The sequence below is a fragment of the Enoplosus armatus genome, chromosome 13, assembly GCF_043641665.1.
Source record: "Enoplosus armatus isolate fEnoArm2 chromosome 13, fEnoArm2.hap1, whole genome shotgun sequence".
NCBI classification, from domain to species: Eukaryota; Metazoa; Chordata; class Actinopteri; order Centrarchiformes; family Enoplosidae; genus Enoplosus; species Enoplosus armatus.
This window is the reverse complement of record NC_092192.1, coordinates 660,001-675,000: the sequence shown is the minus strand read 5'-3', so window position 1 is coordinate 675,000 and position 15,000 is coordinate 660,001. Positions and strand designations below refer to the sequence as shown.

At 45.0% G+C, this 15,000-nt stretch overlaps 2 protein-coding genes across 2 annotated transcripts in view; both read right to left on the bottom strand.

Moving 5' to 3' along the window:
- The window catches only part of dub (duboraya), a 9,409-nt gene extending 5,679 nt beyond the window's left edge, over positions 1–3,730 (bottom strand). The window contains exon 1 of the mRNA XM_070917773.1: positions 3,701–3,730. Within this exon, the coding sequence (XP_070773874.1) occupies positions 3,701–3,706 (6 nt within the window). The 5' untranslated portion in view covers positions 3,707–3,730. The remainder of the gene's footprint in view (positions 1–3,700) is intronic.
- A 3,951-nt stretch (positions 3,731–7,681) lies between these two features.
- The window catches only part of LOC139294843 (stromal interaction molecule 1-like), a 20,275-nt gene continuing 12,956 nt past the window's right edge, over positions 7,682–15,000 (bottom strand). Inside the window, exons 9-15 of the mRNA XM_070916789.1 lie at positions 14,289–14,466; positions 13,750–13,917; positions 13,560–13,660; positions 12,490–12,725; positions 11,713–11,799; positions 9,735–10,173; positions 7,682–9,183 (exon numbers count right to left, since the gene is read on the bottom strand). Of these exons, the coding sequence (XP_070772890.1) occupies positions 8,739–9,183; positions 9,735–10,173; positions 11,713–11,799; positions 12,490–12,725; positions 13,560–13,660; positions 13,750–13,917; positions 14,289–14,466 (1,654 nt within the window). The 3' untranslated portion in view covers positions 7,682–8,738. The remainder of the gene's footprint in view (positions 9,184–9,734; positions 10,174–11,712; positions 11,800–12,489; positions 12,726–13,559; positions 13,661–13,749; positions 13,918–14,288; positions 14,467–15,000) is intronic.

Here is a 15,000-nt window from a genome sequence, read left to right as displayed (position 1 = left end):
ACATCACCAGTAACTCATTAAAATGAAGTGGACGATGAAAACGTTATTTCACACAACCCTTAAAAATCAAGTCAATAATTTTACAAAAACGCAGACGTGTAAGTGAAGCTTTAGAGATCATTCAAGCTTCCCAGCGGGTCAGACTGGTTGTACTGGGAGGCTTCCAGGTGTGAGCTTTTCTACCTCCGTGATAGAGAGAAGTTAAAGGATAAAAAGACGACGTGCTCGTCCTGTCTCTGCTGCTGCATGTGACCATGTTAGGATGGAAATGTGAGCGTGGTCATCAGGAAAGCAGCTGCTCATTAGAGACTCGGCTCTGAGGCAACACGACAACATGCCACACATGTTTCTGACCTGTTTAATCCAACAGCCGGGGGGGGGGGGGGGGGTTCACCGTTTAACCACATGGTGATCTGAGAGTAAGATGTTTCAGATCAGTTTCATCTCTGTGTGTCCATACGGACTTTAGGTCCAGGACACGTTTAGCCTAGCTTAGCATAAAGCCTGGAAGCAGGGGGAAACTGTTAGCCTAGCTCCATGAAAAGAGGCATATAATGCAAAGCTGTCTGATTTACATGTTGTATTTTGTGAATGTGTGCTCCTGCTGCTGTGGCTATATTAACTGTCATGTTGCTAACCATTTCCTCCGTCTGTCCAGCTGCACGAGGACACTGTGGGTGTGTAGTGGACAGCAGCAGGCTGAGAGGAGCCCAACATTCATGTTAGCTTAGCTCGCAATCTGAAAGCATCTTTACTGCTAATGCTGCTTCTACTGCTTCTACGTCTAATGTCCGTCCGTATAGTTGGTTACCAGGCAACAACAGGGTCCTAATCCCTCACCGGCTTCCCACCAATGAAAACTGGACGTAGTGCAAATCAGACAGAGTTGTCTTCTTCTCTGAAAATATCAACAACTTCAGTCCAAACACACGAGGACAGTACAAGTCTATTAAAGGATCAGACAACCACACACACACACACACACACACAGCTGTTGACGTGGGGTTGATCCACATCCATTTCGGCTGAAGGTCTCACATAGCTGACATTCAACAGATAATGAAATCACATCGCCTGGTGGACACACACACACACAGGCGTGTTTCCATCCCTTCAGAGGACATTACATTGACTTACATTCATTTCCTGGAGACTGACTCTAACCCTATATTCTATATAGAGTTTTATATTATTATTATTATTATTTTACCTGTGCCTGTGCATCACCAGCTACGCCCTCGGGACGTAGACCGCCCCTCTTTTAACCTAACCATAACCACTACTTGCCTAACACTAACCATAACCTAACCTAACCATACCCTGCCCCTAAACCAAGTCTTCACCCTAAAATTTAATGACGTTTTGACCTCAAAAGGAAGGTGAGTCCTCACAATGTGACTGTGCAAACGGATTTATGTCCCCACAACATGAGTAATACATGTCCACACACACACACACACACACACACACACACACAGTCTTGCTCATTCTTTCCAGTGTGTAGTCGACCTATAAAGTGAAGACAGAAAGTGATGAAAAAAACAACCGTTAAACCACTTCCTCTTTCTAAATGTGTGTGTGTGTGTGTGTGTGTGTGTGTGTGTGTGTGTATTCATTCCTGTTAGCTGCTCTTCATCCTGTTTGATATAAAATTATAAAACTTACTCCAGACGTGTGACAGTTTTAGTTTCCATACCTGTGGATGTCTTCAGTTTAATATTATTATCAACAATCATTATCTTTATCTCAACTACAGATGATGATGATGATAACGACACAGACCCCCCCCCTCCCCCCGGGAGGCTCCTGGTCTGCTTTCAGACACACCTCATGGTTCTGGTGTCATGTGACCTGTGTGGAACGTCGAACGAACGACACACAGCTTTCATTCATATTTTCTGTTGACCGTTTTCTGGAGATTCAGTTTTTAATTTGCGCTTGGCTTGGATGGAAACCGCAGCGTGCACGTGTGAAAAACCGCCGCCCTTCTGGAGAGTCGACGGCGGTTTGTCGTCACGCGTTGCCGTATATCAACCGGCGATGACGCACTTCAAGACGCTGTCGGTGCGCGAGTCTTCATAGAAAACAATCGGTGCACGTTGTTTGATGAAATCCAGGACCACCATTTTGGATTGACGACTTCACCTGGGGCCTCCTTCACTGGCATCTAAATAACTTATAACCACTATAACTAACTAATAACTAATAACTAATAACTATAACACCGACAGCCTGATCACACCAGAAAGTGTCTCAGTGAAATCAGTCTGCCTCTCTTGGTGACCCAGCGGCTGGTGAGCTAACAGCTAACAGCCGGGCTAACGCTAGTCAGTCACAATAGTTCCCGTAGACGTTCTGTTCAATAAGAAGTTATTGACGAGATAACGAGCTTGCTAATGGTCAGTTTTTGGACTCTCCGGCTCTCCGTCCCCTCAAAGCTTAGCATTGAGAAGACGGCTAACTCTGCTTTAAGTACAAATCTTTTGCATTCAAGTTTACCAAAGTTGAACTTGATTGCAGCAATTTCTTTGAAATGAACTGAACTCGCTGTTTTAAATACGTTGTGATCCACACTTAATACAATTAATACAGTTAATACAATTAATACGATTGATACAATTAATTTGTTAAAGTCGTCAGCATGTGCCCAAATTCACACTCTGTCACACTGTTTTCTCTTTTGATGGAACTAGGCTAACAGTTTCCCCCTGCTTTCAGTCTTTGTGCTAAGCTAGGCTAAACACATCCAGGACGTATCTCTGTTCTCCACACAAAGAGACAAAACTGAAATTAATCTTCTGAGAAAACAAAGTAATTTACAGAAATTTTACAAAAGACCAACAGGATATTCATCATTAATGAATGTTAATGAATGTTAATGAATGTGCTGTCACTGACCTGCAGTAACCTCCAGGTCAGTGAACACACACACACACACACACACACACACACACACACGTTGCTCTGCAGGTTATTTGACTTTAATTCAGCTGCAGCATGAGTGTGTTTTTATACTTCACAAATAGTTCAAATGAGTAAAATATCTATATTTGTATTTGTGCATCATGTTTCATGTCCTCTGATCCACAAATATGTGGGGCGTTTAAGTGCTGTTGGAAAGCTCCGACATCCGACTTTCGAGTTCTTGGAGTTCACATGGAATTTAAAAGAGGGAAACTTGATCTTCTGATAAATCTGACGAACACACTGAACTCTGTGTGTGCTTGTGAGTGAAAAAACATATTTGTTATTTAAATTTCTAAAAAGAAAACTCATTAAACTGCTAAAGATACAAGATGAGTGCACAAATACAACTTTAATAGAAGGACTAAATGACCAGGCGACACCTCGATGACCATGTTGATGAAATCTGATGCAAACGACTGATGTGCAGCTGCTCACCACACTCTGCCAGATCCAACCAAATCTAATGTATTATCATATCACACCCAAATAAGTAAATAAATAAATAAATAAATCAGAAATGTTTTTGGAACATTTAAAAGTGACGAGTGATGAAGCGACTGCAGCAGCTTCATCAAACTGTCTTTGGCTTTCCTCCAAACTCCACTTTGATCCAACAGAAAACACACACACAACAACAACAACAACAACAACAACACAACAACAACAACAACACGACAACAACAACGACCACAACTCACGCAGCAGCAGAGAGTTAAAAGTTAGAGAGTTTTACCTCCATCCTGCTCGTCGTCTCTCAGCGGCCTCGTTTATGTTGAGTATGTGTGAGTGAGAGTCGGCCTGCAGGTTAAATATAGAACCAGAGTCACAGGGGGGGGGGGGACTGCCCCCTCTCTGCAGCTTCATGTTGATCCATAAAATGTGATTTTAGTTTAATTAATGTTCACACAGAATAAGCAGCTTTATCACATCTGAACGTGAGCAGAAAACAATTATACAAAGTAGTAAATCAACTCTCTGAGTCACAGCCGTGCTTTGAGCTAAATGCTAACATGTTGATGTTAAGCAGGTACAATGTTCACCATGTTCACCTTCTTAGTTTAGCGTGTTAGCATGCTAACATTAGCTAGTTAGCAGTAAACACAGAGTCCAGCTGAGGCTGATGAACGTCATCAGTTCTGCAGGTATTTGGTCATAAACCAAAGTGTTGGACACATGAACATGTTGACCTGATGGTGGCGCTGATGAAGAGTCAGAGGATCACCAGAGTTACTACAGTTCATCCTGAGGGGACCATGAAGGTCTGAACCACATCTCATCACAGTCCATCCAGCAGCTGTTGAGACGAGGACAGACTGACGCTGCCATCCAGAGAACCGGACAGCTAGCATAGCAACGTCTTTTTAAAGACGCTCAGTGGACGTTTTGCCAGAGTCCAGGAGCAGACAGTAGAAGCTGCCTCGTCTTTAGTTTGTAACCTGGACTCTGGAACTGTAAGAAGACCTGGGAGACCTCAGGACAATGAGAAGTTCAGTTATATAGTTCTCTCTGTGTTACTGAATAATAGCATCTGTCTAATTAATGTGCTCCATATTATCTGTGATAAGATGATATCAAGTCAATTTTATTTACATAATGACAAATCATACATTTGCCTTAAAATCTGTACATCATCGACACCCTCGATCCTCAGAGCCTCCATTCAGGGTTTTAAGTATTTGCAAATTAATTTCTATAGAAATAAAGCAAAGACATCAACCTGCAGTAGTAACAGTAGTAGAGTAGTTGGGAATTGTACTTAGTGTACCTTTAAATTTAAAATGAATGGTTCTGGTTGGATCTGAGTTTTGATACTTGATAGATTTTGTTTTTACACACTGCCCATGCTCTATAGACCACAGTGCATCAGCTCCTCCTTATGAGCTCATATCACACAGCTCAGGTGTTTCTCTTATTTTGTCCACCCCGTGTGTGTAGATGGTTTGTGTTATGTGTTTTTCAGATGTTGTGATAATTTGGATGAAGAGGAACCTGCAGCCGGTTGTGGCTCTGCAGGATGTCTCCTGTGCTCTAAAGGGAAGTTGAGTCACTCGAGCAGAGAAATTTTCTTCTTTCATTTCTCCTTTTGTATTTTTTCACTTTTGAGTTTTCACCAACTTAATACTGGAGAGGGAATCTGAAACTCACAATTCTAGTGAATTTGAGGGCAGATGCACAGAGGAACACACCGCCATAAAAACGACAGATTTTTGAATGAGGTTTTGAATGGAGGACTTGTGTTTCCTGTTGCAGGCAGAATTCTGGTTCTTACAGATAAACAAAACAAAGTGTAGCGCCTGACTTCCGTCTTCTGACCAATCAGTGTTGGCGGTTTGTCCTCTGAGCAACAGGACGTGGTTAGTGGGGAGGAGTGAAGCAGACAGGAAGACACTCTGCGTTATGAAGGAGGAAACCTTATATGGAGAAATTAATGCGACCAGAAAAAAGTTACGCAACATGAAAGCTTCTGTCAATAACAGACAGTAATAAATACAAATAAATACATTTATTCTGCAGGAGTCACGCTTTACACAACTTTACATTTCTATTGACAAAGAAAGACTTCCACTTCAGCACCTCAGATGGTCTCGTCCAGCTGTGGAGACCCTGCTGTGGTCAATTCAATTCAATTCAATTCAATTCAATTCAATTTTATTTATATAGCGCCAACAGGTCGACAGGAAACACATCACTTTGATTTTAAATACTAAATTTGGGCATGTAGTACTTGTTTAAGGGTTAGGACTGGGACTTGGATTTATTGGTCTTGACTTGTTGATCTATTCTGTCCACACGGCATCTTCCTTGTCTGTCCGTCCTGGGAGAGGGACCCCTCCTCTGTTGCTCTCCCTGAGCTGTCCTCCACTCACCACTTGACTTGGAATAGCTGGTCTTGACTTGGGACTTGACTCAGGACTTGCTGGTCTTGATTTGGGCCTTCATAACTAAGACTCGAGATCTACTTGTGACTCGACAAATGCGTCTCTTTTTCATGCATTTGGATGTGAAAGTGTCGAGTTTTAAGACCGTGAGATGAATCGGAGGTGTTTTATTTGATCACGTGAAACTGAATATTTATTTTAGTTCAAGTTTAAGTTTAAGCATCTGTGCATTTTTGGACTAAAGAGGAGGAAACTTTTCATGGTCAGATTAAGGTGGAATTGTCATATTATCGGCACTTTTAAAGGGAGCAGCAGCTGAATTTGACCCTTATCAGACCAACATGAAGCCTTAAATGTTACTTGGCTCTGCGCTGCCACCTGGTGGTTAAACGTCTGTCTCTATCTGGCAGATTTCCCGAGAAACTGACAGGTCAGTGAACGCACCGCCTCCAGTCAATATTGTGCGAGTCAACAGGGAGATGCTGAGCTGTGAGTGAAGAGGAGGATGAATCATTTCTGTCAATATTAACACAGATCAGACTGAGAGGAGGACGAGCAGCACGCTGGAATCTGTACGAATGTTTCTGGTTTTAGATATTTCAATAAAACTGCTGTTGAAGGATGTTGCTCGTGTTTTTCTCTTTCTGAAACTCGATGTTTAGTTTGTCGGCATCGCGTGACGGGACTTCTGGGTAATGAAGTCCTCACACAGCAGCTCACTGACTTTCTTTACATAAACACGTCGTGATGTTCATCTTGGTTCAGAGTAAGTAAGTTGACTCACATCCCGCTGAACATCCTGCTGCAGACAAAACACACACACACACCAGCTGACAGATTACAGTGTGTGTGTGTGTGTGTGTGTGTGTGTGTGTGAAATCCTCCGTCTCTACAGGTGAACTTCAGACCTCCGGCTCTGTTTGGATGAAGGTGAACAGCAGAGTGGCGTCTTCATCGGGGGACACTAATATAACACCAGAGAAATAAAAACGTCAGATGTTGTCGAAACACAAGCAGACTGACTCATCTGCTGATTATTTTCTCCATTGATCGATGTCCAACAGCCAAAAGTTGCTTTGTTTTGTCTGATTGACGGTTCAAACCCAAAGATTTTCAGTTTACAGTCATAAAACAGAGAAAATCATCCCGAGACAGAGGATGTTTCACATTTCTGCTTGAAAAAGGACCAAAACGATAAATGTAATATCTGAATAGTTGATGATTCATTTTCTGACTAATCGGTGCAGCTCAAAATAAAAAACAGTCTAAAGTTGACAAAAAAAGGCCGTGTGAGTTCCCATCATGCATCTGGAATGCATTAACAGACAAACATCTGTTCGACCCCCTCCCCTCTGGCAGGAGGCCACCCCCTACTGGACACTTTATCTGGACACTTTACTTTATTCTGGTCACTGCACTTGTTGTTATTTATCTTATCTTATTTTTATTCTTATTCTTATTTTACCTTTTATATTCTACTTATTTGTTGTCGAAACATTAGCACCTTCAGACCACAGCAAAGTCCTTATAATGTATGTTACTTGGCAATAAACAGTTTCTGATTCTGATTCTGAACCTGCAACCCGCCCCGTCCTCAAACTATTTCTGTTCTGATTCTGTCCAAAACAACTGCTGTGTGATTTGGTCCTCAGTATCCCACAATGCACTGCACCCGGTTCAGATGTTGCTCATCGTCTCATACTGAGATGTAAACGCTCAGTTTGTTGGCAGCCTGAACATGTTGCTGCTGACAGACGTCGTCTGTTCAGGTCAAAGTGGGAAATATGCAGGAGCTAGCGTGGCTAGCATGCTAACAACAGCAGTCCACTCAGCTGTAGATTAAACAGTGATTTATTTAACATTTTATTAAGTCAAGTCCATTTTATTTATATAGCCCAATACCCCTCCCTCTGTCCTCACACCCTCAAATCTGATCAGGAACAACTTCAGAGCAACAGGAGGACAGGCAGGAATAAACCAACACAATAAAATGACAGTTTTGATAAATATCTTACAAAACAAGAATATAAGCAAACATTTCCTGAATGAGCGGTCAGTCCCACCCCCTCTCTCTGATTGGCTGAACTCTGCAGGAGGCGACTGGCGGCCTGACTGGCGGTGGTCTACGATCCAGTCCTAGCTGCTTCTCTTTGGTCTGAACCGGAGCGGGAAAGTGGTCTTTGTGTGTTTTGTTTGTGTGACCAAACAGAGCTTGTTGGGTCACGTGACTCATCAGCAGCTCAGTTAGTGGACAAACCAGCTAACCAATCATAAACAATCAGCCGGATACAATAAGATGCAACTTCCAATAAGAGTCGCTCAGTTAAACAGTAGTCTGCCGCTGTAGGAATCAAACCTGTGACCCATTCATTTCTCTCATGGACATATGTGGTTTTCATCCTGAGAGAGCTCCATGGCGCTCTAGATCTGGTTTTTGTAAAATTGTCTAACCTGACAGGAAACACAGAACTGAGACTTTTTGGCATGAAAATGGTCAAATTCAAAGATTCAACGTGATTATTTTCCTCCAAGTAGATGTTTTACTCTGAATCTACATCCAGCTAGAGGATCATCTTCTGTCAAACTTTCTCCACTAAAGGGTTCTACTTTCTTGTTCTTCTTCGTTGGTTTGTGTTGGTCTAGGACTCGTTCAGCTCCATGTCCCCCGGACGTTGTGTCCTGTGTCGTACTTTTTACTTCAGTGAGTTCAAATCTGATCTCAGTTTAACGGAGAGAAAAGAGCAGAAAAGTTGAATGACAGAATGAGTGAAGCTTTAAAAGCCGATGTTCCCTGTGAGCGCTTGTTTCGTTCATCATGATGAAGATGAAGATCTCATCATGAGTCGTAGCAGATAAAAGTCTCGAGATCAGAAGCAGAGGCGTTCTTCCGGTTCAGTGACGTCCCTGCTTCTTCTTAAAGATCTTATTAAAAGCGTTTCTCCTCCGGCTGCCGGACGACTCGCTCTCCTCACCTCCGTCCTCCACAGGGCTCCTCCTGGCCGGGAGCTGGAGGCCCGTCCCCCGACCGCTGCCTGGCGAGCTGGACGAGGTGGAGGTGGAGAAGACGAGCGGGCCGTCGGTGGCGTCGGCCGTGATGCAGAGAGAGCGGGTGGAGCAGGAGGAGGCCAGGGCGGCGGCAGAGCTGCCCCTCAGCTCCCCCAGGCTGGAGCTCTTCTCCAGGCCTCCTCCTCCTCCTCCTCCTCCGACACCGGAGCCCTGACCCTGCAGGGGGTGGAGCCTGGATGAAAGGAGGAAGGGCTTGGAGCCGTACAGGCCTCGTGATTCGCCATGAGAGAGAGGGAGGGCGGAGTCAGAGTCTGAGCGGTTAATGATGTCCCTGAGAGAGAGAGAGAGAATAATGACTGATGAATAATGAATGAATAATGTTTTTCCCCGGGTTCGGGATGTACCGGGTCTACACTGGGGCTGCTCCCAGCCAGTTGAATACTTGTTTTACCACAACATGAACATGATAGCAAACTAAAAGATTCACGGAATTAGAAAACAAATTCCGATGGGGAAAATGTATGATGTTAAAAAAAGGTTAGGAGGGAAAACAGAGCAAAAAGGAAGCCAACTGAGCGTTAAAGCTGCCGTGTGGCGTACGCTGGGTCCCAGACCACTAACTGCTTCATCAGGTGGGGGAGAGAGACGTAACAAAGATCCGACGTGGCCACCCCACTACTCGTTAATCCTGAAACTCTTAAACTCTAACTCCTCACCATTCGTAAAACTCTGACCTCACACAAATATTTTAGAAATAAATGAATCTTACAAATTCTAAATCTGTTCGTCAAAGTGTTTCAGTAGCGAGGCCCACTGACTGCTTTCTTTCTGTCTTGTTAGTTCATCAGTATCTTTGGAAAACGGCCGTGCAGCGGAAGATACCCGAAGCTGCCCGAGCGACGGCGCTGCCTCTGGCTCGTCGCAGCGCCCCCTGCAGGCGGGAGGCCGGAATACGCCTCCAGAGAATGGAAGTAAGAAGAACGAAAGAGCAGAGCAGAAAAATGAGCCGTGCCTCCAGCGTAGGAAGAAGAAGAAGAGGAGGAGTTGGGGGGAAGAGGGGGACAGGATGAAAGGACAGGGGGGTCAGGAGGAGAGGTGGGGCCGATAGAGGGGTGAGACAGGGAGGAGGAGAGAGTGGGGGGGGGCACGGGGAGGAAGTCCAGCTGGCCAATGGAACGGCTGCGATTCTGACGGGCGTGACCGCTGGGAGGGCGGGGCGATGTGAAGTGTTGAAGTAAGCCCCGCCCTTCAACCAACCTCTGAGAGCTGAATGTCAGAGCGGGGTCTCCTATCCTCTGTCGCAGGGGCATCAGACTCTGAGCTGCAGGAGAGGGAGGAGAAGGAGTGACACTGAGTTGGTTGTTTTATTTTGAAAAGCAGAAACTGACCAAAGACAACAGAGACAACAGACTCATGAAGCAGCACGTCGTCAGGAGAGAAAGTTTCAGCTGCTGCATCTTTAGTACAAAATGATGCATTTCCACCACAGAGACAAAGACTTTTAAGGTTTCACTTACTGACGCTTTTCAAAGGTTTTGGAAACTGGTTACTGGTTATTTTCTCCATTTGCCTGCAGTGAAACACAGTTCAGGCCAACGGCAGCCAGATGAAGTCGACCACCTTGACTTTTTCTGCATTTGTGGTGGGAGGGAGGGACGTGCCCACACTGGATACTGATCCATCAGCCTAAACCATCATGGAAATGCTTCTCTAATCTTTGAAAGACATGCCGTGAAGACAGATGTGTCACAGGTAACACAGGTGAGCAGCGTGTGTTTCGAGGGCTGGCAGCAGCGTTGGAAACTTGAACACGTGCACTTTTACATACGGTTCAGCCCCAGAGGCGACACGTGAAAGAAACTTTAGAGCTTGCACTGTTTGGACTCTTTGATATTTTTTTTCAAAGCAGCTAACTTGATATCAGGTGAAACAGCCTCGAGTTTCAGCTGCGAGCGCCTTAAGATGCCATGTGTACCGTACTGTCCATCACTGAGTCATGCTGTGGGCTCTGTCTTTCTTGCTTTAGGGGAGTAGAGCTGTTAGTTTTTAGATGTGTTAGTTGTTGAAGAGAAGGAAAAAGACGGGACCGGACTGGCATCGGCAGACACTCAAGGTTGCAGTATCAGACATGAAAAGGTGGTACGAGCCGTCCCTAATTTGTGGAATGACACGACACGATTATTGTGAAGAAAAACACACATACAGTTTTCAAATTGAGTTATTAATTTAAAAATGGGGGATATGGGGGGGTGGGGTAGTCTTTCAAAATGGATCTGTGGTGTTTTGGAATCAAAACATTCAACTATGCGACTTGACTTGACCGAAGCCGAAAACACATGTAACTGCTGCAGCTGTGAGTGCACGTTAGGGATGCCAGGACGTGTTCCAGGTCTTCAGAGAGTCAGAAGGTGAGGAGACTCTTCAGCTTTGTCTGATCTGACCAGACGGAGGGAGGAAGATGGAGGAAGAGGAGGGTGAAGCTGCACAGGTGAGGAGGCGTTCACATGGACACCTGCCGTCCGTCACGTTCACAGACGTTTGACAATTTGATGAATTATATTGTATATTAGACCAGAGTGACATCATCTCATGTCTGTGTGTTCAGTACAGAGCGTTAGCTACTTTAGCTACGTTAGCTAGAGGACTAATGCAAGTCAGCAAACCTGCCTGACAACACGCTAACAAGCTAACAAGCTAACATTAATGCATTAATGCTGTTCTGATGTCATTTCATCACAACACTTTGACTTGTCACAAATGTTCATGTGAACGCCGCCTGTTTGATCTAATTGATCCCTGCTGATCATACAGAGGTATGAATCAATCAGAGAGGGGGAGGCTGTCGGAGGGAGGGGCCAACCGGAGTGTTTCCATGGTGACTGGGTGTCTGCGATGCCACTCAGGGGCCAGAGGTCGCTCACTCGCCGGTCCATCTGCCACGCTGCGTCTGGAGGGAGCCAATCAAGAGAGAGATGCCAAGAAAAGAGGACCAATCAGAGGAGGGGATGGAGACAGTGATCGGACCTCAGGTGAGCTGAGAGGAGATGAGCTCAGGTAAACGTGTCTGACAGGAATGTTGACTGAGAATCTCTTGTACAGTTTGTCCCTTCTGAGCCTCTGTAGTGATGAGTGGCGCTGTCAGAGGAGTTAACGTCCACCGTGAATCATTTATTTCACATCACTTTAAAGTCTGAATCTCTACAGCACGTGTTTGTTCACACACGCCCCTTTAATATCTCCACTTCCTTAAAATTCAACAGTGACGGTATCACAGCCTCCTCTGTGCCATCGAGCTGCACTGTTGTCCAAAAACTAAAAAGGCAAAGTCATTTCCAATAATAATAATAATAATAATAATAATAGTGGACTATTTTCAGCGGCGGATGAATCCACGTGGCGCTCTAGTGAGTATTTGGGGCAGCAGGACGGTGTGTGTGGGACTGAGTCCAGATAAACTGCAGTGTGTGTGCTCATGGTGATGAAGGAACACATTGAGGCTCAGTGATGGGTTTAAATAATAATGATAATAATAATAAGTAGAAGATATATCAGGCTGTGATACACACACAACACGAAATAAAAAATCTAAAATATCAGCCGACTAATGCTTTCAGACTAAACTCTGATTCAGACTTACACTGCAGCGTCCCAGGAGACAGGATGTCCTCGTCCATGTCGTCGAGGTCATCAGAGAGGAGGAGGTGCTGAGGGGTCGGAGGTCGCAGGCCGAGGAAGGACGGGTCCAGATTGAGGGCGACAGCCAGCGCTCCCAGACCCGGGTTATTGACCACACAGAAACCCGTCAGAGACTCGATCTGCTGCCAGCGGTGGAGCTTCTCCCGCAGGGCCGCCGTCACCTCGGCCAGGGCCTGTCTGAGGGGGGAGGGGGCTGTTAACAGGAGGAACAGGGGGCGCTACGAAACCTTCAGTGCTACTTTTATATACTTTGTTCTATTTTATGGTTTTATTCTAATTTTAAATATTTGAATGTTTCTACATGTGTAGTGCAGAGGGAAGGAATGGATTAAACAGTCTCATGTAACCTGCTAATGTTAGCATGTCCTGCTAACTAGCTTACTGCCTACAGTAATATCCTAACCTAAAGGCTAACAGCACATCATTAACTAACTTAATTAGTTTGTGGGGTTACAGTTACCATTAAATCACGACTAACACATCCACTCTGTGGAAGCCGGTCGGATGCTATCACACCAACATTATCTGAGATAAACGGGTCAGCCCTCATGCTAAAAGCCTTTAACATCACAATCAGTTTATAATGATATTATACCTGGGACTTGTTAGCTTTAGCCTCAGTCTGTTAGCATGATATCATGCATGTAGTGATCAAGTACATATGTAAGACCCTCTTACAGGATTCTTGTTTTAAAACAAATCAGCTGGACACCCACTTTTTAACAAACTCATAGAGCTACGGTTAGCTTAATTAGCTACTACAGCTACTACTGCTAAAATCTGCCAGTGACGGTCGTCATCTCGGCCGACACGATCGCCGGATAGAAATGAGAAGCTGCTTTTGTTTGCTTCTGTCTGACAGGACCCATTGTGCTAAAAAAGTGGTAACTGTGCCATCGTTATCACTGTCAACTGTAGACAGGCGTAGCAACAGTAACTAAGGAGGGTGGGGCTTAACGAACGGTCACACGTCCCGTCTGAGGCTTCGGTTCTGGGTCAAAGGTCACTCACTTGGCGGAGAGGATCTTGTGGTCGACGTCATCCAGCGAGGAGCTGTGAGCCACATGAAACGTCCCGAACAGAGAACTCCTCTTCTTCTTGATTTTCTCCGCCTGAAACACCACGACATCATCATCATCGTCATCATCATCATCATCATCATCATCATCATCATCATCGTGTGTGTTGATGTTGTCCTCACCCCCTCTCTGGCCTGCAGCAGCTGCCTCTCTGCGCTCTGTTTCTTGATGTTGTAGTACTGAACTTCGATCTCGTGCGTCAGCTGCAGCCACATCTGCAGAGCCTCCGGTGGAGCCCAGCGAGCCCGCGACTCCAGCTCCCTCTCCGCCTTCTTCAACGCCATACGGACCTACAATACATACAATATGTACAATAGATGATTAAATGTCAAAGTACACTACTTTAAAAGTATATTAATAGAAAATAAAAACAACATACTCTGTGGGCCGGATACTCATATCTGAAGTCTTGATTCCAAAGAACAGATTCCCCTGACAGTTAATGAACCGTGAGCTCACCACATCATTTCCCACCATGTGTTCCTCCAATCTGCTCTAGTAGTTATCTGTTTTCCATTGATTCTGATTGATCTGATCACTTTGTTTGGAGTACAGGTCTGCTACCAAAAAGTAAAAGTACCGAAGCCTTCAGCTGGCTCCGTCTGTCATGTGACCCCCCCAGCTGTCCGATGACCTGAAGCCCGGTGGTGGACTCGTCTACCTGATCCAGCTCCTCCTCGGCGTATTTCTGCCGGCTCCTCTCGTTCTCGGTTCCCTCTCGAAGCTCTCGGAGCCGCTGAGCTTCCTGCTTGGCCGAGTTGATCTCGCTCCTCAGCTCCTCCTCCACCTTCACCTTCTCCACCTGAACGCAGCGTTGCTCCTCCTGAGCCTTCTGCAGCCTGACAGGAGCAAGCTGATTAAAACGGATCCAGACTGACACCTGAACACATCGTTCATATATACAACACATGGTACAATTTCTGCCTCTCCAGATATCGTCCTTGTAACTGTGAACGACATGAAACAAGAACAGAACTAACAGAACTACTTTCTGTCATCTTTTGGAAAGCTCTCCTGCAGAAGCTGCCTCATCACTTCTCTTCTCACATTGAAGACCACAGATCTCAGGTCAGGTTTAACTCTAGTTAATCCTCCACTTTGCTCCTTATAACTGGAATAAACTACAGAGGATTTGAACACTTGAATGTCTCATTACACTGCCCGAACTTTTACCTTCAAATCTATTCAGTGACGTCTGTGATCGTTTGTTTTTCTTTCTCTCAGCTGTTCTCAGATCTGTCTCGCACACACACACACACACACACACACATATATATGTATATATATATATAACTCCATCCACTGCTGCTTTAACAATAACACTACAGGCTGCTTCTGCTGCTGTAACAACACAACAATACATCCTGTACTGC